General features: G+C 30.6%; 1 protein-coding gene across 1 annotated transcript in view; it reads left to right on the forward strand.

Moving 5' to 3' along the window:
• LOC117170011 (unconventional myosin-XVIIIa) overlaps positions 1–27,406 on the forward strand; it is a 399,533-nt gene that overhangs the window by 333,769 nt on the left and 38,358 nt on the right. The window contains exons 15-17 of the mRNA XM_033356525.1: positions 9,468–9,596; positions 14,805–14,948; positions 21,388–21,477. Coding sequence (XP_033212416.1) covers positions 9,468–9,596; positions 14,805–14,948; positions 21,388–21,477 — 363 coding nt within the window. The remainder of the gene's footprint in view (positions 1–9,467; positions 9,597–14,804; positions 14,949–21,387; positions 21,478–27,406) is intronic.

Below are 27,406 nucleotides of genomic sequence, written 5' to 3' on the forward strand. Positions count from 1 at the left end.
TCTCGGCTATGAAAAATCTTATCAAAAAGTTAGGCATCGCATTTTGAAAGTAAAGAGTAGTTCTTTACGATGCCATTGTCAGTTTGTGAAAAAAAAATTTTTCTCGATGTTATGGGGCCTCGAACACATCAAAATAACGGGTTTTTGACCCTTTTAGGTTAGAATATCTCGAAAACTGAGGGTGATGGAATTTTTCTGAGGTCAGATTCGGATTCAGCGCAGCAAAAACCTTCGGGTATAGTAGGTCTGGTCTCTGGTTCTGAGAATTGTTGGCCTGTGTTATCCATCTTCAAGTAAACAACTGCATTTTTAACAAAGCAGTTCAACATTTAAACCAAAAAGATGGATTTTCAAAAAAAGACTAAAATTTTTAAGAAAAAAGTTAATTTTTAACCAAATAGTTAAATGTTATACCGTAATATTTGATTTTTTCAACAACAAAAAATCGAATTTGAATCAAAATATTTAAATTTTTATCTGAAGAGATCAATTTAAACAAAAGTTAATTTCTCAACAGAATTTTTTTACCGAAAGAGGTGAATTTTCAAATAAAAAATATGAATTTGCAACCAAAATTGGCGTTATTTTTCAACCGACTAGTTGAATTTTTAAAAAAATACATGAGTTCAACTAAAATAGATGCATTCTCAACGAAAAATATAGTAGTTGATATTATTTTTAACCAAAAAATATTTTTAATTTGATATCAAAAACAGTTGAATTCAACCCAAAAAGACGAATTTTGAACAGAATAGCTGAATCCTCAACCAAATCGGATCAATTTTTTACTAAAATAGTTGAATTTTGAACAGGCAAAAAATTAGATTTTTTTATCAAAAGAGATAAATTTTATTAGATGAGAAGTGAATTTTGAACCAAGAAAGAAATATAACTCCTTTAAATCGTTGAATTTAAAAGCAAAAAATACGATTTTTCTACAAAACAGTTGTATTTTCAAATCGATTATATGAATTTTCAACAAAAAAGTTACTTTTCATCCAAATAGTTCAAATTTCTACCGAAATATTTGAATTTTTAACGAAATATGTGAATGTTCAACATAGAAGTTAAATTCTTAACAAAAATAGATGAATTATCAACGATAAATATGATGCTTGGTATTATTTTAATAACTTATAAACCTCTTTTAATAGGATATATACAAAAATCACAGAGTAACTTTAAAATAACTGTATTTAAAGTTCTAAATTACTGAATTTCAGTAAACTAAAGAGATATAATTTTTACATGGGGATAGCGAATTCCCGTAAATTGAAACTGTGAATTAAAACTGAGTAATTCTATAATGAATGATATTTTTCATTTAACGTTCACTTTAGAAGAGGAAATTTCGTCGAGTATTATGATTTTTACTTTTGGACATGGAGCTTCCGTAAAGATTTTTTATTTTGCTTTGAACAGAGAGTTTTTGATTCAGATGATGGGAATTTAAAAAAAAAAAGAACCTGTTTCAAGTCCGAATTCTTCACAATTTGAAACTTACCTCTTTGAAATTTTGAGAAAAGATTGTTACTATATTTCTGAAGTATAATAAAACATTTTTTAAATAAATATAATTCTGACTTAGTCTTTATTTAATTGTGACATGGAATGGAAAATTTAAGAAAATAATTTTTATTTGCAAAAACAAACCGTGTACCAAGTCATAATTCGTCAGATTAAAAAAACTCTTACTCTGAATCATAATTGGTCTCAATTATTATAGATAATATTGCAAATAAATATAATTCTGACTTGAAACAAGGAATTCTTGGAAATAAATGTTATTGTGGTTTCGAAGAGGGTATTTTCATAAAGAATCATTATATTTACATTGAAATAGGGGATTTCCGTAAAGAATTATAATTTATACTTCAGGACAGAGAATTGTCGAAAATAATTAGTATTTGACTTGAAACAGAAAATCGGAATCAAAATTGTAATTAAAATATCTATAAATCTCTTGAAAATTAAAAAAAAAAAGTTTCAAGTCATTCAAATATTTTAAACTTTTTTAAACGCGTCGAGAGAAAACTGGAAAATAACCGAGAATTTAAAATCATCCTGCTCTTCTTTCGAATAAATTAAAAGAGATCTATAGGAGCTACAATAATTCAAAGTCCATATGGAAATGAAGGGAATTACCTCTAAGAACATTTCCTCCAAGTAAAATTGCTCTAAATAAAAAAATAATCTTCTTTACAAGCGCCTCTAGTTTGCTTTGCCTCCAGCTATGCCAATTGAAATTCTCTGAAAACAAAACTAAACCTTTTTCACCCTATCCTATCCACTTATATAACTTACTCAACACAACACTGTATGGTCATTTTATAGGAAGTTCTCAATCGCAATCGCCACAAATCGTACTAAAACGAGTCATCATTTATCGCGTATTAGCTACAACGGTTGCCACTTATTTTCCACTATACCAGATAAAAATGCTTGGCGTCAATGCAATTTCAGAACTCCATCGCGTGGCAGGTAAACTTTTTTTTTTTTGAAATCTCATCTCTCAAGGGTTCTGGGGTAGTTGAAGGGGCGGACAGCGGAAAAAGGGACGCCAGATAAATGATAAACGAATAAAAGGATAAGAAATAAAAAAAATTAAAAAAGGAGGATGCTGAAGACTGGGCTTCTCGGTTAAGCAGTGGACCGGTTGCGGTTGTTGTTGATGCAGCATCTCGTGAGCATCTTGTAGTTCCCGTGAGTGTGTGGAACAGGTACACCTGAGTTTCCTTGTTGGTGTGACCCTTTCGATGTTTTCCAGCCTAGGAGGCCCCAACTGTGTGGGCCTCATCGAGACTTGTCTGTGTGACTATCTGATGTAGTGGGGATCGGGGAGCGCACCTGACACACGAGCTCTCTGAAAATCCAAGAGCCACTCCTGAAGTCAGTTCTCATTGGTCTTTCTGACAGTCGCCACGAAGAAGCGACCGGTTGTTCGGTTTTACTTATATGGATGTAAAGTGCCGAGGATCCCTCGAGTTGCGAGTTGCGAGTCGCGAGCGCCATGTTGCTTTCGAGGGGATGATTCTCCCTTAAAAAATTATTTTATTAACATACGGTATTTTTGAACTTAAGTTTCGATTTAAAACCGATGTTTACCTAATTTGAAGGTTGGAAACCTGTTGCTGTTTTTTAAACTGTGTGCTCACTCAATGTGTCTGGATTACTCTCGTGACAAATCTTGGATGAGGATTTGGAAATTAATTCAAAGTTATGGGGTTCGGACCGGAAAAGGGGGGAGTTTTATTCAACCGGCTAAAAGCCGGGAATTCCTTGGGAGATTATCTAACAGATTTATTTTTCAGTCTGCAGCTCTTAATAATTTTTTTCTTATTATCCTTAAACGGACATTTCTATCTTGAGGGTGTCTAATAGTTATTTCAAGTTGAAAAATGAGCATTGTTGAAAATGTTTTAGAAAGTAGAGGAAAACATTCTCATCTTAGATTCATTCCCTTTCAGGTTAAGATTGTTTATTTAACAATCTCTATTTAGAGTTTTATGCACTGCTTTCTCTTTATGTATAAAAAAACAGAAGAAGAAAAACATTCTTCATGAAAATAACAATTATATAATTTTTAAATACAATCTCTAAAATAAATACATACCAAACAGAATAAGATTAAATCAAAATTGCAAGTTTAATCTAAAGAGAAAGCAAAAACATAAAACTGTAACTAAATCTTGATAAATAAATCATTTGAACCTGAAATATTGTTTACTAAATTCGTCCTTCAGTTCTCTTTTAAAATTAGTTTCGATTAATTATGATAATATGTTCCTTAATTTTATAAGTCATTTTTGATAATCCTCATTAAACCTATGTACGATACATTTTGACTATATTTTTACAGTCTAAAAATACTCAATTATACATAATTTTGAAATTAAAAATTGTTGACTTTTTGTCCCTTGGGCAGAAAATTTATCCTATATCCATATCTTTCAATTTGAAGTGGTTAAATTTTAATTTATAATGTATACAATTTAAAATAATAATTTAAGTAGTGCAATTCAGAATTGTTCGATTTGAGATAACATCAAAACTAGTTCTGTTAATCACCAAACCTTCTGTTGATCTTATAAAAATGTGAAACTATTGCGTTGCATTTGTTAAATTCTTATCCTTAGAGCCAAATTTGTTTCGATAACAAAAAAATGTTACTTTTGTAACTAACAAATTGTTTAATTTTGTGCTATATTTTTTCCGAGTTATTTATTGTATTTTTTTTAATTTTTCGATGTAAAATTATTGTTTGAAATTGTAGAACAATTATAATTTAAAAAATGGATAAGTTCTGTAATTTTAAAAACTTCTTAGCGGTGTAGGGGTGGGTCTAATATCCAAAAAAGTAGAATTTCGATAGTTTTCCAGTTTTTCTGAAGTTTAATTTCGAAAAATTAAAATGAACTTTTTAGTAAGCACTATCTATTAAAATTCACACTAAATGCACTACTGTTCGTAGTTTGTAGGCTGTGTCTAGGTTCGCCAAAATTCTGTGAGAGTAGAACAAATATTTTCGGTGAGCCTAGACACTCCGTTGTTCTTATTACCCAATGATTTCTGTAAATGAAACTTGAAAAACTAGATCAAACATTTGAAATGGAATAATTGTTAATATAAAAAATGTTATGCTCTATCTATTTGCTTGTAAAGTTACTAGTCTACTTATTGAAAAAAATGTAAGTTTTTTTGTTCAGAAAAAAAGTGTACTAAGAATGTTCATTCGTAAAGAATGGGTAAAGTAGATCAGTACTATTTTCTAGAAAATAGTAATTATTTTGTCCATTTAACAAAGCAATGCAAATTTGTACTCACGATTAATCTTGTTTTATTTTATTTTGCAATGTTTGGATGGTTTTGTCATTGTTATATTTAGGTTCATAGGTGGACAAACCTAATTAATCTATCTCAATAAAACACTATGCATATATAGCAAAATACAATATACACTCTATTTCACTAGATAAAATTCTTGTGGCTAACGAGATTGTAAGTAGGTGCTCGTTCTAATTACATCTCGTAAATATTGCCTTTGGGTACTTTAACTTTTCTTTTCTAGTGTTGTAATACTTTAAGAATGCAATGTCATTCATGTAATTATTGTTTCCACTTGCTGATGATTATCAGATACACTATTCTATGTACTGACCTTCTAATTATTTTCTAATTGCATCTCACTTGTGTTTAATTTTAAACATATTTTGTTCTTATCTTTATTACTTTAACTGTCCTCAATTTTTGTATGCGGATCAATCTCTTTTCTACACATTTAAGCAATATTTGAATAATAATAATATCCTCTTAAATTTCTTTTCGATGAAGATTAAAAATTGTCTCAAGAAGTAAAGACCGTGGAATTAAAATGAATACATTAAATTTTCTGAGTTAATCTCTTTGATCGTGTCAATCTGTATCTTTCACCGTTATTTTGATTTTGGAAATTCCCAGTCTCTGTAGAAGTAGTACTAAGGTTAAAATCTCATTTCTGAATCAGTTGCAAATTGAAACATTTATCTAAGCAAGTCGTAAGTCGACTTTGATAAAACTTAAAGAAACAAATCATTGTCGATAAAACGGTTTGTTCAATTAATAACATCGGTTTTCTATAGACAGGAGAGAGTACCAGACACGCGTTATGAATTTGTTAACGGTAGAGTTACAAGAAAGTAATAAGCAACAGGTTCTTCCACCAATCGATGATGACAATACGCAGAAGTTGATTCCCCTGTTTAATGAGACATTCAACTCGAGTCACCTGAAAAATCTCAAGTCAATCTTTGTAAACGAAAAGATAATTAATGATTCAATTGGTGTAATTAATTGAGATCCCTTTCGCTGATTATTTAATTATTCAATTAGGTCACTAGTGTAATGATTAAAATAAGAATTATTTCTTCCGGGGGATAAATTAATTGGTACTTAATGTTACAAGAGTTATTTAATATAGTGACATATCGATTTTTTCTTTTTAGAATATTTTGTTCTCGAAAACATCCAATGTTTACTCGGTGTTTTTCATGGATTACTTCTTCGAAATTTGAGAAAGATTTTAAAACTGATCCCCCAAAAAAGTAAAGTGCCCACAAGACTCAATAAAAGAAAAGGATAATTAAAAATCGATCTAGTTTTTTTCGGGGAATTCTTTCTGCCGTATTAGTCTTGATTAAAAAAAGTAAAGAAAGAAGTTTCGACCCGATTTCATAGCGACGTGGACATCGATCAACTTCTTGCAAACCAAGTGGCGATTTGTACTATATGGCGCTTCCTGCTTTCTTTCCCCTAGAAACTGACGTTGAGCGCCAACCGGTAACGAGTAATGAGTAACGACCATATCGACTGCGCGTTCCAATTAAACAGATAACTCTCAACCTAGTGCAAATCAAGCTCTTATCTCTGAAACACAAGCTCGCGCCTCCTGACACAAGCAACGAGTTCTGAAAGACCTCTCAGTGTATATTTGCATCTCTTCTCTTCATTCACTATTCAGACTGTGCGCGATGCGATATGCCGGCGAGTTGTGACCTCGACTTTACGGTGCCCTGAGTGAGTAGATTCTTGAATGAGGTTTAGAAAGTTCCGGCCTTTTAAAGCAGAAGCACCGATTGAAATAGCGTTCCAGTCAAGACAACAACTCTGGAAAATCGATGAAATGATCCTCTGGAGTAAATCGCCTCGCGAACAATTCCTTCCAAGGGGATTGTAATTGTGCAAGTGAGAGTCGCCGAGAACCGGGCACTGATAACGGTTACTTCCAACCATGTCCTCAAAGACGATCACTAAGACGAGCATGGGCATTCAGAAGCCAAACAATCTTCTGCAATGGTCATCTGGGACCTCGCCGCGATTGGCGAAGGCCAAGAGCAGTCCCAACGTCTCCAAACCTCTCTCAACTGCAAAGCAATCTCCAAAACTCGAAGACAGAACAGCACCCATTTCTTCTACTCCAAAGAAGTTCAGCAACACTGGAAACCGGTCCGCTTCCAAAACAACTATCAGAAGCCCCCCAACTTCCAAACCTCGAAGTGTCACAGTTGTGCAAATACAGAACGAGGGCCCTGTACCAGCTACTCGAATTTCTTTAAGTAAACGTCAAGAAATCCCTAAGGAGTCAAAAACGCCACAGAAAATTACCACTCCGAAGGTTTCAAGTCCCAGAACTCCGGTTTCTAAAGAGAAGAAAAAAACAAAAGACAGTCCCTTGTCGTGTACGATTCTAGAGGACAGGGCTCTTCTAAAAAAGGGTTTGCAAACAACTCCAGATAAGTTGCCGAAAAAACCAGAAGAGCTAAGGAAAAAGACTCTGAATAGGTCAACAAGTCTTTGGAGTGTTCCAGTGGATACGGATGGTAGAGCCAATTCAACTGGGAGGGACTCTGGAATTTTTGATCAGAGTCCAAAAATCCAGAAGAAGAGTCTAGATAGAACTACCAGTCTCTGGAACGTTCCTGCAGATGCTGGAAGGATGTCCAGAACGAAGTCGATTGCAGGATTGAGACCTAGTAGGATTCCCCTTTCGACCCAACATTTTGGACTGGGGCAATCTCTCGCCGATCTAACACAGGTAGATCGAACTGCTGAGAGAATTGTCCAGAAGATTATTGATCTTGACGAGGTGGATCGTTCTATAGACGAACATATCTATGCAAACTGCCAGGAGGCAATCGTCAGTTCGACAGATGTAAAAAAAAGTGTTCCAATTTATGAAAACTTGAAGAGCCCCGAAAGCGATGAGAAGAAGAAACTCAGTCGTGCAAAATCTGCTCCTTTGCAAAACGAAGAGTTGGAGAGAAGAGCCCAGGAGTTGATGTCTCAGTTGGATGAAGATGATGACCCTGTAGAACCTCCACAAAAAGAAGATATTCCCAAAATTACAGATGTTCCAAGTAAAGATGTCTCAGTTAAACATCTTCTGATTAAAGATGTTCCATTTAAAGATGCTGCTAAAGATATCTCTAAAAGCCGAGATGAATTAAGAACTAAACCAGATATTCTGCACAAGAATAGAATTTTTGCCAAGAGTCAAGAAAGTCTCCTCAGAAAAGACTCTGAGATGAGTATCCAAGAAATCAGGAGAAACTGGGAAATGCAGATCAAGAAGTGTCAAGAAGAAGAACCAGAAAACGAAAGAAAACCCAGTCCGAAGAAGGTTCTCCAATTAGAAAAGTCTAACCCGACAAAACGGAAGGATATAGTCCATCTCGTGAATTTCTTCAACACAAAAAATACTGAATCAACTAAGGAAGTGCTCCAGGATTCCTGGACTAAGATTAAAGAATCTGGTTCACAGTTGATCAAGGATAAAAAAGAAAAAGATGAAAAGAGCAGTGGTTACGTATCTGATGGAAACTGTTCTGAAGATAGTGGGCACATGAGCAATGAAAATGAGACTGAAGAAGCTCATCAAGATATGAAGACTCTCGGGAAAAATAAGAGATTCCTGGAGGAGATTATTCAGGATTTGGACCACAGTTTGGAGCACACTATCGAGGTTTTCGAAGCGACACCGATTGTTCAAAGGTTTGCTCCTTCAGAGGAAAAAAAAGTAAGGCCCTTAAAAAGTAGTTTATCGACTTCGAGTGGCGCGAGTAGCATCGACAGTTGGGAAGAGACTTCGAAGATTCAAAGAGGAAGTGCCGAGAAAGAAAATTGGAAGGCAGCATCTCTTCCGAAAACTAATGTTGTGGTTTCGTCATCAGTGGTGGCCACCCAAAGACCACAGATTGCTGCTAAACCGACTACTCCTTTAAACACTTCTTCTCAGGTAGAGACATCTAAAATCTAGAATTTGCTGAAAGTCTTTCGAACTCGCAACCTTGACACTTTAGGTCCACTTGTGGCTTGCGGTTAAGGACCTGTTTGTAATTTAAAACCACGATTCCTTTCGTGAATATTCATTTCTGGTTGCAGTCCTGAAAACATATCACATTTCTTTTATTTTGAGAAGACTTTTCAAAATTGTGTCTTTCGGGTTAAAGTTTATTCTGGGACGTAAAAATGCTAATTTAGCAAGATCTCTGTTTTAGTTTTTGGTTGGTAACCTTCTTAGTTGGAATTCTTTATTTGTAATCTTGATAGCAGATAATTTGTTGTGATGAATTTTCTTCAAGATATTAGTTCTTACTTGTTTGAAAAAACTTGAATTACTAATTACTAGCGTGAGATGATTATTTATCTCAATTACTTTGATCAGCGTCATTAGTTCGCTTTTTTTATTCAAATACTATTCCTAAATAATCGTTTCATAATTGATGATAAACAATCAGTTAATTTAAGTTGCAAACCCAGTAGTAAGTGGATTTACAATAGATTCCAATCAAGAAGAATTTGAGCTATTTATTGAGATTAATTTAGATATTCGTAGAGTTTTCAAGTGTTAAGCAATGAATTTTATGTTTTGCTGTTGAGATTCTCGATTCTGGTTTGTACTAATGCGAGTTCTTGTTTTCTGTTTTTTGCAGATCTTCTTCAGGGCTGGAGCTCTCGAACGTCTTGAGTCTCAAAGGGACGAGAAGCTAACCGGACACATCATACTTCTTCAGGCAAGATGCAGGGGCTATCTTGCTCGCAGGAAACTCAATACTTTGAAGGTAAATATTATCTTAATCTCAAAAGATTTCAGTAGAAAATACGTCTTTTATTACATCGGACATAAAAAGTACAGTTTGGAGAGTATTTTGTGTCAGTGCAAGATACTTATGGCAAGACATCCGTTTATGGTCCATTGCAATTTTAATGGCATCTTATCTTAAATTTTATTTTTGGGATCATTTTTATCTGCAGAATATGTCTGAATTACAGGAAATTAAAAATTAATTCCGATGTGAGAGTTGGATTTTGGAGACTATAATAATTTTTATGCAGAATGGGGAAGATAATATTTTTGAAATTGGTTGAAAATTGCAAGTTATAATATAGAAATTGTTTTCTATATCGCGACAAAATTTGTTCTTAAGCGCCTCTCTAAATTATGTGAATTAACACTTGGAAATTTGTGTGACTCATTAGATGATTAGATTATGATTAGGAGTAGCAGGAAATTATGACTCATCCGACGAAAATACAAACAAAATTCCTATGCACACTGATTGTCGATTCTAATTAGCATTTGAGCTGGGACTCGAAGATAATATCAAATTTTTTTGTTTAAACAATTTAGATAGACATACTATTAAACCTCAAACACCCTTGAGAAAATTCAAGCAGTCCCACTCTTTTCACCAACAAATAAATGAAAATTGCAAGCATTTTTTTACATGAACCAATGAATATTCGCGTCGGGTAAGAGATAGCGTAAATATGTGCACAGAATAATTTTGAGGCGATAAAATAAGCTTTCAAATGAGCCCTCACCGAACCTCCTACGGCAAATAGTTTATTAAATAAGAATTTGTTAATTAAGGGTGCGACTTCGCTGTGTAAGTGACGTATGTAAGCAGTTTTCACTCTTATAAAAAATATATCCACTTCTATTTATAGATCTAGAAGGTGTAAGGTCTGCTGGGTATGAATGGATTTTTTGTATATTGAAAATAAAAAATGTTTAGGGCGGGGGGTGAGTTGACCTTTTTTTTTAAACAACAATGTTTTAAAAATTTATACTTTCAGTTAGTTCTCATTCAGTGAATCTAAATGATAGTGCTTCTTTGAGAAAAAGTGTTTGTCGGATTAAAAAAACCTCAATATTTAGTTACAAATTGCTATAAACAATCATTTTTTCCATTCATGCACTTGTCCGAAAAATTGGAAAAGAATAGAGAATTTCCGAAGGTTTTAACAATTGTTTGAACAATTTCCATAAAAAATGATTTAATTTTAACTTTATATTTGTTTTGTAAATGATAATTGCTTAAAATTTAATTTAAATGTTTATGTCTTTAAGAAATAATATGATTGTATTTATTATTATTCAATTTAAAAAATATATTTTTAATTATACAAAAGTAAAGTCTGATGTATTCGAGGAGTGAGTTACTCCTGGAATCGGGTACAATCTCATGCAAATCTTTACAATCCCTTGTAAACCCATGCAGTCTCATGCAATCCTGTGAATTCTCATGTAAACCCCTACATTACTTTGTAATCCAATTTAATACTTTAAAATCCCTTGTAATCGCAAACACCCTCTATAAAATTTCGTGCAATTCCATGGACTGCTTGCAATCTTATGCAATACCGAGGAATCTCATACAATGTCTCATGAAATGTTGATGCAAACCCATGCATCCCTTGAAATTCCATGCAATCTTTTAGAATCCTTTAAAATTCCGTATAATCGTATCCAATGTTTTAAAATTCTGTGCAATCCTTTAAAATCTTTTGTAATTCCATGCACTGTTTGAAATCACATGCAATCCTGTGGAATCCCATGTAATCGCGTGGACTTCCATGTAATCTCTCGTAATCCGATTTAATCCTTTTAAGTCTTATTCATTCCTTTGGAATCCCATACAATCCCTTAAAAAATCTTTTAATCCCACGCAGTTTTTTAAAGTTCCATGTAGTTATTTGAAATTCCATGCGATACTTTAAAATCTCATTTAATCCTTTGAACTATCATGTAATTTCTCAAAATACCTTTTAATCCCATGCAGTTATTTAAAATTCCATGCAGTTCTTTGAACTTCCATGCAATCCTTTGAAATCACATGCAGTCCCCTGGAATTCTATGTAATGTGTCGAAATCCGATTTAACCCTTTAAAATTCCATGCAATCCTTTGCGATTCCGTGCAATACTTTAAATCCTATTCAATCCTTTGAAATCTCATGCAATCTCTCAAAATATATTTTAATCTCACGCAGTTCTTTAAAGTTCCATGCAGTTCTTTGAAATTTCATGCAATACCTTAAGATCCCATTTAATCCTTTGAACTATCATGTAATTTCTCAAAATACCTTTTAATCCCATGCAGTTATTTAAAATTCCATGCAGTTCTTGAAACTTCCATGTAATCCTTTAAAATCACATACAATTCCGTGGAATTCCATGTAATCTTTCGCAATCCGATTTAATCTTTAAAATTCCATGTAATCCTTTGCAATTCCATGAAATAATTTAAAATCCCATTCAATCCTTTGAAATCTCATGCGATCCCTCAAAATATCTTTTAATCCGACGCAATTCCGTAAAGTTCCATGCAGTTGTTGAAATTCTATGTAATACTTTAAAAACCTATTTAACCCAGTAAAATCTCATGTGATCCCTGAAAATACCTTTGAATCTAATGTAGTTATTTAAAATCCCATGCGGTTCTTTAAAATACCATGAAATCCTTTGCAATTATTTTAAATGTCATGTAATCTAATGCAGTCTCTATAAAATCTCGATCGATCTCTATAAAATGCCGTGCAATCGAATGCACTGGTTACAATCTCATGAACTTCCGTCAAATCTCATGCGACCTTCTGCAATCTCATGCAATCTAATTAATTTCCTTTTATTACCATGCCCTCTCTATACCATCTTGTAAACTCCTATGCTCTCCTTGAAATCTACATGCAATCTCCTAGAATCTCATGTAATATTATGCAATCCTTTGTAATCCCATGTAATCCTTTACAAACCCTTGTGATCCCATACAATCCTTTGCAATCCCACAAAATCCTATAAAATCCTGTACAATCTCGATGCAAACTTATTAAATTCTCTAAAATCCTATGAAATCTTCCAAAATTCCATTCAATCTCTGAAAATCCTTTTTAATCACACCCAATCCTTTTAAATTCCATACAATCATTTAAAATGCCATTCAAATCGAGTGCAAACCCTAAAAATACCCTTCAGTCTTATGCAATCCCATGAAATCTCTATGAAAGTACAATGAGCTGCTTTAAAATCTCATGAAATTATTTGTAATCCCATTTAATCCTGAATATTTCCTTGTAATCACAAACAATCTCTAGAGAATGTTGTGCAATCTCAAGTTTTGCTTGAAATCTTATGCAATAATGTAGAATATCAGGTAATATATCATTTGCAATCTTGCTGCAATCCAATTTTATCCTTTGAAACTTCATGCAATCCTTTAAAATCATATGCAATCTGTTAAAATCCTTTTCAGTTCTCTAAAATCCTATACAATCTCTCGAAATACTTTTTAATACCATACAGTTCTTTAAAAATCTATGCAGTCCTTTAAAATTCCATGCAATCTCTATAAAATGTCGTGCAATCTCATGCAATGTTTGGAATCTCCTATAATTCCATGTAATCTGGATGCCATTCGATTCAGTTCTTTAAAATCCCATAGAATCCTTTGGAATCTACGCAATCTCTCAAAACACTTTTAAATCCTATGGAGTTTTCTATCGTGCCATCCAATGCAATACTTAGAATCTCGAGCACTCCCGTGAAATCTCAGGCAATCTTTTGTGATCCCATGCAATCATGTACAATTCCTTTTGATCCCGTGTAATCTCTATACAATTTCGTGCAATCCTTTGTAATCCCAAGTAGCCCTTACAAACCATTTTAATCCTTTACAATGTTGTAATCCCATGCAATCTGGATAACTTCCCAAATAAATCCTTTTAATCCTATGCAATCCTTTAAAATCCCATGCAATCTCTATAAATTACCATTCAATCCTTTTTATCCCATGCAATACTTCAACATCATATGAAAACTTTTCAAATCCCTTGTAAACAGATGCAATCAATCTGAATAATTAACCCCTCGGCTTATCAGTTTCAAAATGAGAATAAGAAAATTGATTGATAAGTATCTCTATTGGCTTCCGAGTTAGGAATTAATTTGCTCAGCTCTGCACGCCAGGTTGTCGGAGTAACGAGCTAGCCGCTGCGCTACCTGCTTTCTTATGTGTCAATTAACTATGTATGCATGTATGCATATATGTAAAGAAATTATTATTAATAACAAACTGTTAATATTGAATTTTTAATACGAAAATAAATCCTTTCATTCCAACCATATTCGCATTGTGCATATATTTTTTATAACGGTGAAAATTCATTAAACACGTCACTCACTCAACGAAGGTGCATCCTTAATCAAGAAATTTATATTTTATAAACTATTGGTCGTAAAAGGCTCGTCTAGGGCTCATTTGAAAGCTATTTTTTCGTCTAAAACCCAACTATGATACATATTTACGCTATCTCTTACTAGAATAAAACAATCTACACGAACGTGCAACATTTTTTTGCCATTTTCAGTTATTTTCATTAAATAGTTCAGCAAATTATCACTAATATGGTCGGTCTTACCAACACTGCGGGTCTTTTTCAAGAGTCGATAAAAACAATTTGTAAGTAAAAAACGAAGAAATTTTTAAGTTTTATAAATGATGTCAATGTTAAAACACAAGTTCTACAAACATCAAAGTAAAATAGTTATTGTCATACCTTAGTCAAAAACAGTGAAGTGTTTATTTTACTTACAGATTATTTTTATCGGCTCTTGAAAAAGACCCGCAGTGTTGGTCGAAACGTAGATGATTTATTCTTTAAAAAAATATATGTTTTTGACATGTTTTTTGACATTTTATTTGACTTCATGTAGGCCATAAGATCGATCATATTAGTGATAATTTTCTGAAATATTTAATTAAAATTTATAACTGTCGATCAAAAGAAGAAACAGATTTGGATCTGCTGTATCTGGAATTGTTTGCATTTTGTTGTTTGAGTTATTTGTTAATTACAAGAGTGGCTGCTTACTTTGATAATCAATTCTCTTTTTTAAATTCTTGAAGGATTTTTGAAAAAATTGAATTACTTTTTGTGAAACTGAATACTACAATTTGTTAATGTGATGATCCTTTTCGTCTGATTTCAGTTACAAGACTTGGCAGTGAGATGCATTCAGAGAAATGTTCGAAAACTGATGTCTGTTCGAGAATGGCCATGGTGGCGACTTTACGTGAAAATCGCACCACTTTTGAACGTTCATCGTACGGAAGATCAGCTGAAGGCAAGACAAGTAAGTTATTTAAAAATAATGAAGCTAAACGCGAAACAAGTTTTCTCAGTAATTGATTCTTTTTGATAAAGAAAAAAATCAATCAGGATGAAAAAAGAGATATCGAAGGTTGATTTCAAAATGAACCCTATCAAGTTGCCAAGTTGTCTGTTATTCAAGCTACAGATTCTCTGCCAAAACCTTGTCGTTTGACTGGCGCCAGACCAATTGATTAAAGCACGGGCTACTGTCATTTTCATTGCTATCAATCGATAGACTTCCGACCAGACGCGCCCCCATTTTACATGCTTCGCTGCTCGGTTTTATTTCACCACAATTCAATTTCAGCTTTTGCGTTGGCAATCTGTTCCTTTCACTTGCGGATGTGCAGCGAATGTAACATGTCTTGTATTGAAAGCGTTCATTACGAAAATTCTATAAACCAATTGACAGATAAACTAATACAGATTCATGATCTGTTTAGACGGTTTGCTACAGGTCAAGGAATTTCAGGGTAATGCTGACAGGGAATTTTCGATAAACTGAAGTTGAAGTTAATTTTAGTATTTTGTTGAAAATTCAGCAAGTTTTTTAAAAAGTCAGTCTTTTTTATTAAAAAATCCTCTTTGTGGTTAAATATTACAACAGTATGGTGGAAAATTAATCTTTTTAAGCTGTTTAGCCGAAAATTGATCGTCAGTTCAAAATTCCTCTTTTGTGATGGAATATTAATCTTTTTCTTTATCTTTTTGGTTAAAATTTCATTTCTTTGGCTGACAATTTAACATTTTAGTTGAAAATTTAACTATTCAAATGAAAGTAGAACTACTTTGTTAAAATTAATTTTTTTGGTTAATGATTCATCAGTGTAGTTTTAAATCCTTTTTTTTTTAATGTAATTGTTTCTATGAAATTTTATTTGTTTTATTTTTAAAAAATAATTTTTTAATTGAAAAATTAACTATGCCATGTTCGATTGAAATGTACATTCTTCAGTTAAAACTTCAAATATTTTGTTAAGAATTCGTCTTTTGTGTTTGAATCTTAACCTTCTGCTTCATATTTTCGGTTAGAAATTAATTTCCTTGGCTAAAACTTGAACTATGCTCCTTGAAATTAGTTTTTTTCTTTTAGTTGAAACTGGAAGTACTTTATTAAAAATTCATTTTTTCGTTGATGATTCATCAGTGTAGTTAAAATGTTTCTTTTTTTTAAAATTAAATTATTTCTTTGAAAATTATATTTTTTTAAATTAGTTTTTTGACTGAAAATTTAACTGTTCCATGTTGATAAAAATGAATCTTATTGGTTGGAAATCTCTTGCTTTGTTTAAATTGAACTAATAAAAAAAAATGTATTTAATTAAGTTGGAAATTAATTTTTTTGCAGAAAATTTACCTATTCTATTTTATTCAATTTTCAGCTTTTTGGATAGATATTAATTTCTTTAGTTGAAAATTTAACGTTTTTTAATTTGGAGGTTGATGATTCATTATTTTTGTTAAAAAAAACGTTTTTTTAATTCAACTATTTTTTTAATTCTTTTTTTGTGCGGAAAATTAATGTTCTCTTTTCTGAAATTGTAGCGATTTCATGTTTGGTTGAAAATTTATCTTCTTTAGTTAAAGATTCAACTATTTGTTCGAAAATTCCTGTGTTTTGTTAAAAATTAATATCCTTGGTTGAAAATTTATAGTTTTGGTTGAAAATTCATTTCTTTGTTTGAAAATTAGTTTTTTTATTTTCAAAATGAATTTTTCTAACTCAAAATTTAACTATTCTATTTTTGGTCGAAAATGTATCTTTATCGATAGTAATTTCATCTTTTTGATTAAAAATTCAACTATCTCGTTGAAAAATTATTTTATTTCAAGTAAAAAAATGATCTATTCAGGTGCAAATCTACTATTTTGTTGAAAAATCGTCTTTTTGATAGAAATGTAATTTTATTAGTAGATATTTGTTCTTTTTGGTTAAAAATTAATTTTTTTGGTTGAAAATTTAAATCTTTTTTTACAGTAAGTTTTTTGTTTTATTTGTAAAATTATTTTTCTAACTGAAAATTTAATTATTCTATTTTCTGTTAAGAATTTAACTTTTTTAGTTGAAAATTCGTGCCTTTATTAATTATATAATATATTATTATAATATATAATTGAAAAATTAACGTTTTTGACCAGAAATTCAACTATTGGTCCAAGAATTAATTTTTTTTATTGTGGAACGTTTATAATTTTAGTTAAAACAAAAATTGAAATATTTCGTTAAAAATTTATTTGGATGAAAATTGAACTATTTTGTTAAAAATTATTTTTTTTTTTATTAAGAAATGTATGTTTACAACTGATAAATTAAACTATTACATTTTTTTAAATGTTTCTTGTTTGTTAAGAATTAATTTAATTGGTTAAAAAATTATGTTTTGGTGAAAATTCTCTCTTTATAGTACAAATTAATTTTTTTTACTTCGGATGTAACTTTAATATATTTGGTTGAAGAATGATGTTTCTCATTTGCAAGTTTGACTATTTTTTTAAAAATTCAGGCATTTTATTGAAAATCTGTCTTTAGAGTAAAAAATTAATGTTGTTTCAAAAAATCATCTTTTTGGTTGAAAATTCTTTTTGACTCAAAGATTCAACATTTTGAATGAGATTTTTTTTTGTATCGACAGAAAATGTCTTCATTTTTGTATATTTAACTCTTTTGTTGAAAATTCCTGTGGTTTGGAAATTAGTGTGGTGTAGTTAAGGATTCAACTAATTTGTTTAAATATTCGTTTTGTTTTTATTTCAACTTTTTGTGATTCAAAATTAAAATATGTTTTGTTTAAAATACTAACAATAATTACAAATTTTGCTGAAAATTAATTTTTTATGGAAAATTTATCATTTTGGTTGCAAATTTAATTATTTTTTTCGAAAATGTCTCTTTTCTTGGTTAAAAACTAATTTGTGAACAGATAATTTAATTATTTCATTTTCAGTTGCAAATTGATCTTTTCGAGGTGAGAACTTAACTATTTGGTTGAAGATTCATGTATTTTACGTACATCGTACTTAATTTGTGAATAACCTTCTGTAAAATTCTGTACGAATGTTGTCAATAAAATTTTTTTTAATGAACTTAGAAAAATACTTTTTTTATTAATATTATTTATCTAGACTAAGGCTGTTCTTATACCAAAAAAAAACTTTAGAACGGTCAAGAAAAATAAAAAAATTGTCGGGGAAAAGTCAGGGAATTTCAAAATTGGGATTTTGTAGCAGCCTTTTTGTCAATATCCCATGTAAATTGCATGAAACGAAACAGAGGCATAAAGCTGATTGCCTCTATAATATAAAAATACATCAAAGATGAAAAGTGGATTAGAAAGTCTTTTTCATTTGAGACTATCAGCATGATTGTAAATGGCATTTCTCAGCAGTAAATAATTTTCAGAACTCTATAAATCGAAAAGAAATTTTAAAGTGAAAAAATGGTGCATGTCCTTTAATAGTAATTCAATCTTTAATAACGTAATTTGTAACGGATATCTTTTGAAATTTAACGAATCTCGTTTAACAGCTATAGCGGCTCTTAAATTGTGATAAAACTACATTAGTTTGCTTTATTTAGAAATTGCAGTATTTTGCGATTATCCATATAGTAAAGTCGTTCATAGATATTAGAAAACCGTTAGATCGCTGGGAAGTTGATTACAGAACATGCAAGCAGTGCGAGCAGCTAGCAAAATGGCATCAACGTGTAAATTGCCATATTATATCCAGACAGTGTGCATAGATTCAGAGTTTTCCCCTTTACACATGTTTCGGAAAAGATTACATAACGGTGTAGACAGATCATTTCAAATGCAGTCCACATTTTGTATGATTCTAGTTTATGAGCTGCTAAGTTTCACATAAGAAGTTTCATTTCTGAAGTTTTTTCTCAGCCATTTTGAGAAATACTCTGTTTTTATCAATTATTAATAGTCAGCTTCCGTATTTTTTCTAATTATATGATCATATTATGACATAGGATGACTCTGTGAAGTTCTCCACCTTGGGTGATTGCTAGAAAGATTGATCAGCGAGCTGTGTCAGAGCGGTTTTACGGAACGAAAGTGTTGATTAAATAAGCAAGTCGGAAATTCTTGATTGAAGAAAAATGTATTATTTAATAATAATTTATTATACTCATAGAAATTCTTAAATCCCCGGTTGTATAACTAGGCTAGAACTGTGTGCATAACGCTTACCCCAAAAGAGATTTGGCTTAATGGTATAATAATAATAATAATTATTATTATTATGTTATGAATTTAAAAAAGAGGGTTTCCCAGGCTTTCCCCTATTCCCCTCTTTTCCCTTATTTGTAAGAAGCGTCCCCTTTTCTCATTTTTTTTGTTTAAATGCGAACTGAATTATTTTAAAAAATCCAACTATTTTTGCTTGAAGTTTAATTCTTTTCGATTGGAAAGTCTACCATTATCTTTTTGGTTCAGAATTGATCTCCTTAAGTTACAAATTCTAATATTGCGTTGAAAATGTAATTATTTCATTATTCGGGTAAAAATGAACTTTTTGTTATAAATTCATCTCTTGTGGTAACAAATTCATTTCTTTTCTTTTTTGAAATGGAAATTTTCGGTTAAAAAGTAATCTGTTTTAGTCGATGATTCAACTATTTTGCTGAAATTTACGTATGTTTTGGTTCAATCTATATATTTTTGGCTTAAGGCTAAAATCTTTTTCGCTGAAAATTTATCTTTCCGGATAAAAATCCATTGCTTTAGTTGAAAATTAGTTGTTTTTTTTTTATATTGATATATCAATCCTTACATTTTTCTTTGGAAATTCATCTTTTGTGGTTGAAAATTCTACTACTTATTTCATTTTGTTAATAATAAACTTTTTTTTTAGTTGCAAATTCATGTATTTTATTGAAAATTCTTCTGTGGGAATTTATCTTTCTGGGTAGAAAATTATTCTTCATGGTTGAAATTTCAGCTTTTTGGTTGAAAATTTGTCTTGTGTTGGTAGAAAACTAATCTTTCGGATTGAAAATTCCAATATTGGATGAAAATTCATTTTTTTTGGTGGATGATTCATTATTTTAATTAAAAATTAATTTCTTTTACTAAAAGTGTCACTGTTTCCTTTTGGTTGTTAATTAATCTGGTTAATTTTGTTTAAATTGACTAATGTTTTGGTAAAAATTCAGTTCTTTAACAGAAAATTTAAGTATTCCATTTTTTGTGAAAAATTTATCTTTTTGGTTCAAATTTAATCTTCTTGGTAAAATATTCATATGTTTGCCTGAAAATTTTAAATGTTTCGTTAAAAATATATTTGTTTGGAAATGATTTTTTTTCCCGAAAACTTAAATATTCTATTTTCATATAATAATTCATTTCCGTGTTTGGAAATTTATCTCTTATATGAAAAAATCGTTTTCTTGACAAAATTTATTTTTCTAACTGATTATTAAACAATTCTTGTTTTGGTTCAAAATTTAATTATTTTTTTAGATAATTCTGATTTTTCAGTCGAAAATTCGAGTTTTTTGTTGTTAAAAATTGATATTTTATTTTTGAAAACCCAACTGTTTTGCATATTTTTAGTTTTTCGTGTAAATCAACCTTTTTTAAATTGAAAATTAAGATATTTTTTAATGTAAATATCAGATTTAACTTTTGTTTTTTGTTGAAATTTTCTTTTTATTTAAGAAATCAACTATTCGGTGGAAAATGTGTACCTTTTAACTGTTTTTGATTTAAAAATAAATGTTTGTTGAAGTTTCATCTATTTCACTTTTCCTTGAGAATTCATCTTTTTTGGTTGAAAATTCGTTTTTCTTTGGTTGAAAAGTTATTTCTTTAACTGAAGATTTAACAATTCAATTTTTTGTTTTAAAATTCACTTCTTTTGTTGAAAATTCGTCTTATTTAGTAGAAAATTAATCTTTTGATTGAAAATTCATTTTTTAAATTGAAAATTCAATCATTCTTTGTTGAAGCTCTAATTATTTTGTTAAAAATGTATTTTTTTTTTGCTTGAAGATTAATTTCTTTTGTTAAAAAGTGAGACATTTTGCCTTGGTTCAATTTAACTACTTTTTATTGAAAGAAAAATAGCTTTTGGATGAAAATTGAACGATACCTGATTGAAATTGGAACTTCCTTATTGAAACTTCATTTTATTGGTTGAAAATATTTGGTCGAAAATTTGTTTGATATTAAATTCAATATGATTCCGACCACAGTTTCATTAAAAAGAATTCCTCTACTATTCCACTATTTTCCTGAAAAAAAACCTATTTTCCCTGTTTTTCGAGCAAGTTTCAAGGAAGTTCAAAAATGGTACATTCCAAAGCTGGAATCCACCTGCCCTGGCAAGTCTGAAATCGTTAAATTTTGGAATCGAAATTCCCTATCAACATATTCTCTAATCATTTAAATTACCATTTACTGTTCCAGGAGGAACTCGACATCCTAAAGGCGAAGGTTGAGCGCTTGGAGCAAGAAAGAAATCACCTGAAGCTCGATAATGATAAACTGGAAGCAAAGGTGAGTTTAAAGTTAAAAATTCGTTGAATATGCGCCACATTTTATTATATGATCGGGAACGTAATCTAGATAAAAAAAATTTTTTAACAAACGCACTAAAAATAAAAGTTTGTTACGACTTTGGAAATAAAATGAGCTCACCATTGGTGATCAGGGCAAAAAAGTAGGTAAGTGCCTCGGATTTTACGGAACAACTAGAAGTAAGAAGTTTTTGTTTGGATAAACGATCTTCAAAGGTAAGCCAACATGTCTACACCCCCGCAAGAAGAAGAAAAGTATAGATGAGAAGAGGAGGAGGAGGAGGAGGAAGAGGAGGAGGAGGAGGAGGAAAATAATAAAAAGGGGAAAATAACGAAAGGATTGAAGTCTTGTTTAAATGTTCCCAGGGAACTTGGGATTGGCCTTGGTCGTTGTTCTGAAGCAAAAAGCTGAAGGTGTAGACTTTTCAATGGCCAACCCTGGCTGGCGCGAATCGTGGGTTAATTAAAACACTTAGAAAACGACCGCAAAGAGTTAACCCCCGATACAACTGACCATTTAACGTGGTAAGTGGAAAATGCGAACGAGGACGAGCAAAGTATGTGCTCAGTGCAGATTTTATGATCGACAATCGCATTATTCCTTTGCAAACTCTCACGTTCTAGAAGCTCGTCGTTTAAACATTCACTATTCTTTAATTGCCTTTACGTGTTATACTATTCACTTGAAAGTTTATTTATTTTGTTGAAAATTTAACTGCTTTGTTAGAAAGTTAGATTTAAAAAGTACCAATTACCTCAAATCTTATAAGAAACCTCCAAGCAATTCCTGATTTACTCAGTTTTGTGGGTTTTTTATTTGATAAAAAACCCCAATTGATAAAAGCCCCTCTTTATTCGAAGCGCTCGATTTTTTCTGAACTTTTGGTCAGAGAAGAGGAAAACTGCAGAAAACCGAAAATCCTGGGTACATCTGGTTACCGCAAGATGATTTTGGATGTAGTAATTCGATAAGATCGAGTACCCACATTTATCCTCGGCGTCAAACATCCTGCTCGAGAGTAGATAAGCACAGTGAAAACACGACTAGTTGAGAAATCACGAGCGTTCACCCATCCGAGCTTTCGCCGCGCCTACATGTGCTGAACATTTGAGATCTCGATGAGTCTAGAATCACCCGCCCAACTACTGCCTTCGGTTGTCTTTTTGGATATCATGGTTTGAAAATTCGTCTTTGGTCGAAAATTATAAAATTTTTCTCGGTGAAAAATATTTGATTAACATATTAACTATTTTGCTGGAATTTCGTTTTGTTTTTAGTTGAAAATTAATTTTTTAATTTGCCAAATAAGCTAGTCCATTTTGTGTTAAAAATTGATCGTTTTTAGTTTAAAATTTAACTACTTGATTAAAATGCACTTTTGTTTCAAAATTCATATTTCTAGGTTGAAAATTTCACTGTTTTGTTGAACGTCTGACTTTTCAGGTTGAGAATTCTATTATTTTGGTAGAAAATTAACTTTTTCAGTTGAAAATTCATACTTTTGGGTAGAAAATTCGCATTTTTGTTTTGAAAATTTAAAAATTTGGTTGGCAATTTTTTATTTCTCTCTTGAATGAAAAATCTTTCTTGGTTAAAGTGCATTTGTTTGTTTCAAAATTAACTTATTTTGTATGATCATTCAGTTATTTTATATGAAAATTCGTCTTTTTTCTTGAATTTAACTGTTTATTGTTTAAAATTAAAATATTTTTTGGAGCAATATCAACTATTCTATTTTTTGTTGAGAATTGATCTTTTTTGGTTAAATTCGACTATTTTTTATCAAAAATGAAAATCTTTTTTTGTTTGAAATATGAACTATTATATTTTTGGTTGAGAGTTAATATTTTTTGCTTGAAAATTGAACAACTTGTTCAAAATGAAAGTGTCTGGTTGAAAATTCATCTTTCTAGGTTGTAAATTCAACTATTTTATTAAAAATTCAATTCTTTTGTTGAAAATTATTTCCCTTCATGTAGAAGTTTAACTATTCAGTTGTATATGCAGATGTTTGGATGATAATAATTTTTTTTTTTGAAAATGTAACTATTTGGAAAAAAATTCAATTTTGTAGGTTGAAAGTTTTATTATTTTGTTAAAAATTCATGTTTTCTTTTAGGTGATTTAACTGTCTTGTTGAAAGTTTTTCTTTTTGCATTGAAAATTGATCTTTTGATAGCAAAGTCCATTTTTGGCTGAAAGTGAATTATTGTTAGTTAAAAAGACTACTATTATATTTTCGGTTCAGAATTTATTTCTTTAGGACGAAATATTAAATACTTTGTTAAAAATTCATCTGTTTTAGTCGAAAATTCGTCTGTTGAGATATTGAAAATTCTTTTTGAATGAAAATTCATATTTGGCTAGAAAAATCATCTTTATTAGTTTTAAAGGATAATTCTTTTCAGCTGTATACAGTGTACTGCTACATTTTAGGTTCAGAATTCTTATCTTTTTCGTTTGAAAATGTAACTATTTGATTTAAAAAATGCCTCCTTTTTAATCGAAAATTGAACGAATTGGTTGAAAGATGAACTAGTTTGTGAAAAATTAATTTTGTTCATTGAAGATCCATTTCTTTTTGGCTAGAAAGTATATCTCTGGTAGAAATTCTCAGTGGTTTGAGCATTCGGAATTTTATTCACAATCCTCTAATTAATTTCACTTTATAGAAAAAACCTGCAATTGAGCGAAAACCACTGATGATTCCTTATTCCTTTCGACTCTTCTCTCCTCAGGTGCTTCACCAGTTTGAAACCTTGGAAAAGGGAGATATTTTTGTAAGCGCGTAAAAACAAAAGACAATCGGCAGTCTTCAGACTGTCTCACGCTAGCTGGTTTTCCGAATTAGGTACTTCATTGTTTTTTTTCAGGTACGTTTTCGCTGAAGTAAGTACTCTAGATAAACGGGACTCGTCGCTTCTTTGAAAACTCCCACGTGAACGCTTATTTTGTTTGAAGAATTCCTAATTGTTTTCTATGAGGGGCTGAGGAAATAAAAGTGCACCAGCCGAAGAAGTATTTATCCCTGTTAGAACAAGAAGTTTAGTACCGAACAGGTTTATCCAGAGGGAGTCATCGTGACTCCGATGGTATCGTGATTGTCTTATGTTCCGATAATGCAGCATTGGGATCCGCACTGTTGCGGCGTGGGTTCGATCACCAACGCTGGAGGCGAGGCTGGATGTTTTTTCGGAAAAATTATTCCTATAGTTATATATTGCTGTAAAATGTTGGTTCAGGTTTGTTTTGAAGAAATGCTAGATTTAATCTCAGACCTGACAATCTTTCCCTTTTTTAAATTTCCTTTTCCCCCTGTTTTCCAACAAATTTCCCCCTTTTCTCGCTTTTTTCGATTAAATCCGAGCTAAATATAACTCAATAAGAGAATCCATCTTTGTTTGTTGTAAGTTAGTCATTTTTTATTGAAAATTCTAGTATATATTTTTGGTTCCGAAGTCAGCTCTTTTTTTGTTTAAAAACTTAATTATTCTGTTAAAAATTCAACAGTTTTGATGAAAAGTCTTGTTTTTTTAGTTGATGATCCAACTTCTCGGTTGAAAGTTGAACTACTCTGTAAACCAAAATTTTTGTTGGTTGAAGATTCATCTCTTCGGTTGAAAATTGAACTATTTTGTTGAAGATTAACTTTTTTTGGATACTTACATTTTAGGGTTGAAAATTCAACTATTTTGTAGAAAATTCACTTTTTTTACTCGAAAATTCCACAATTTAGTTGAAATTTGTTTCTTTCGTGATTGAAAAATGTTTCTTGGATGTAAACTTATCTTTTCGATTTTAAATTAATTTCTTTTTATTAAAAATGCATCTCTTTTATTAAAAACTAATCTGTTTTGGTTAATGATTCAATCATTGTTTTCTTTAAAATTCATCCTTTTTGGTTGAACTGAACTATTTTCAATTAAAAGTTGAAATTATTGTTTGAATTATCATCTATTACATTTTTCTTTGAGAATTCTTCTTTATTGGTTGAAAATTCAATCACCTGCTTAAAAAATTAACAGCTTTGTTAAAAACTAATTTTTTTTAGTTGAAAATTTAGTTGAAAAATTTTTAGTTGTTGAAAATTCGATTTTTTGTTTTATTAAAAATTAATTTTTCTAACTGAAAATTTAACTACTCCATTTTTGTTGAGAATTCATACTTTGTGATTGAAAATTAAACTGTTGATTGAAAACTCATCTTTTTGTGTTGAAAGTTGACTATTTTCTTAGAGATTCATATTTCTGAGCTGAAAATTCAGCTATTTTGTAGAAAACTCGCCTCTTTAGTTTTAAACTTCATTTCTTTTTATAAAAATTTCATCTTTTTTGGTTGAAAAAACAACTTTCTTGTTGAAAATTATTCTGATTAGATTGAAGATTCAACTTTTTTGTCTAAAATTAAACTGTTTGGTTCAATAATTTTTTTTAATCCGTATTTTCCGCTTAATTAAATATTCAATTTTTTAAGGGAATTCGCCTTTTTGGTTTGAAAAATTCCACAGTTTGGTTGTTTTTTCTTCTTATTTTTTGACTGAAAAATCTTTCTTAATTGAAAATTTAACTGTTGTGTTTAAATTTTTTTCTCTTGGCTTAAAAAATCATTTTATTTTGTAAAAATATCATCTTTTCTGTTGAGAGTGCAACTGGTTGGTTCAAAATTAATCTGTTTAACTCGAGGATTCAAGTAATTTGTTAAAAATTTAACTGTTTGCTTAAGAAAGGTTTAAAAAAAAATTATATTGTGAGGTTAAAGATCCAACTTGTTTTGACGAAAATTCGTATTTTTGGGTTGAGATTTCCACGATTGTTTTCTTCGTTGACTTGTGGACTAAAAAATTTTTCTTGTTTGAAAATCCAACTCTTATGTTTAAAGTTTGTCGTTTTTCTTTCAACAATTTTAAAAATTATTTGGTTGTAAATGTGAATGTTGATTAAAAAATTTTTTTTTTGAAAATTCAACTGTTTCTTAAATCATTTATCGTTTTGTGTTTAAAAGTAAAATATATATTTTTTTAATCGACTTTTCAGACTTGAAAATTCAACTATTTGGATGTAAAGTCGTCGATTTGGTTAAAACATGATCTTTTAAAATTGAACAGTTAATTTTTATTTGATTAAAAATTAAATCTGTTGTTGGAAATTTATTTTTTCGTTGAAAATTCATATTTTTAGGTTTAGGAATCAAATTTTTTCTAAAATATTCAAATTCGTAACTTCAAAACTAAACTCATTTGTTGAAAGTTTGTCTATTTGAGTTGAAATTTAATCTTTTTTGGTTAAAAATGACATTATTTTATTAAAAGTACAATATATTTCGACTTGAAATCTTAGGAATATGGTATCTACATTAATTTTAATCAAAAGAATGTATTCCTCTATTTGCTTGAGAAATCACCCTCCTTTTTTAAAAGGAATTTTGGGCTATGAAGTCTGTAATTGATTCGAAAAATTATTGTTTTGGAACAACCAAAAAGTTTGGTACCTGTCAGTTGTTTATAAAATTTCTATAAATTATAATTATTCATGGTCTTAAAATAGAAAAAAATGGTTCTCTTCAATATTACCTGCTTTTAAGATCTAATAATCAAAAACTCAAAGGAAACTCAGCTCTTAAGAATCATGACCACAAACGAGATGAGTGATAACACGCTCATCGGGATTCATAAATCCTAGTCGCCAATTGCGTTAATTTGTCGCAATGGAACTTAATCTTCAAGGCGTATGAAACCTAACCGCTTTCATGTATGACCACTTGTAATGAATTATATTTCTACTAACAATATATGAAAATTGGCTTAACTAGTGTCATTTAATTTGATCTTAATTAAATTACATTTCTGTTAGTTTGAAATTAAACTTTCTTAGTGACAGTCCATTCACGAAAATAGGGAAATAATATTTAA

The sequence above is a fragment of the Belonocnema kinseyi genome, chromosome 3 (assembly GCF_010883055.1).
Source record: "Belonocnema kinseyi isolate 2016_QV_RU_SX_M_011 chromosome 3, B_treatae_v1, whole genome shotgun sequence".
In the NCBI taxonomy this organism is placed as follows: domain Eukaryota; kingdom Metazoa; phylum Arthropoda; class Insecta; order Hymenoptera; family Cynipidae; genus Belonocnema; species Belonocnema kinseyi.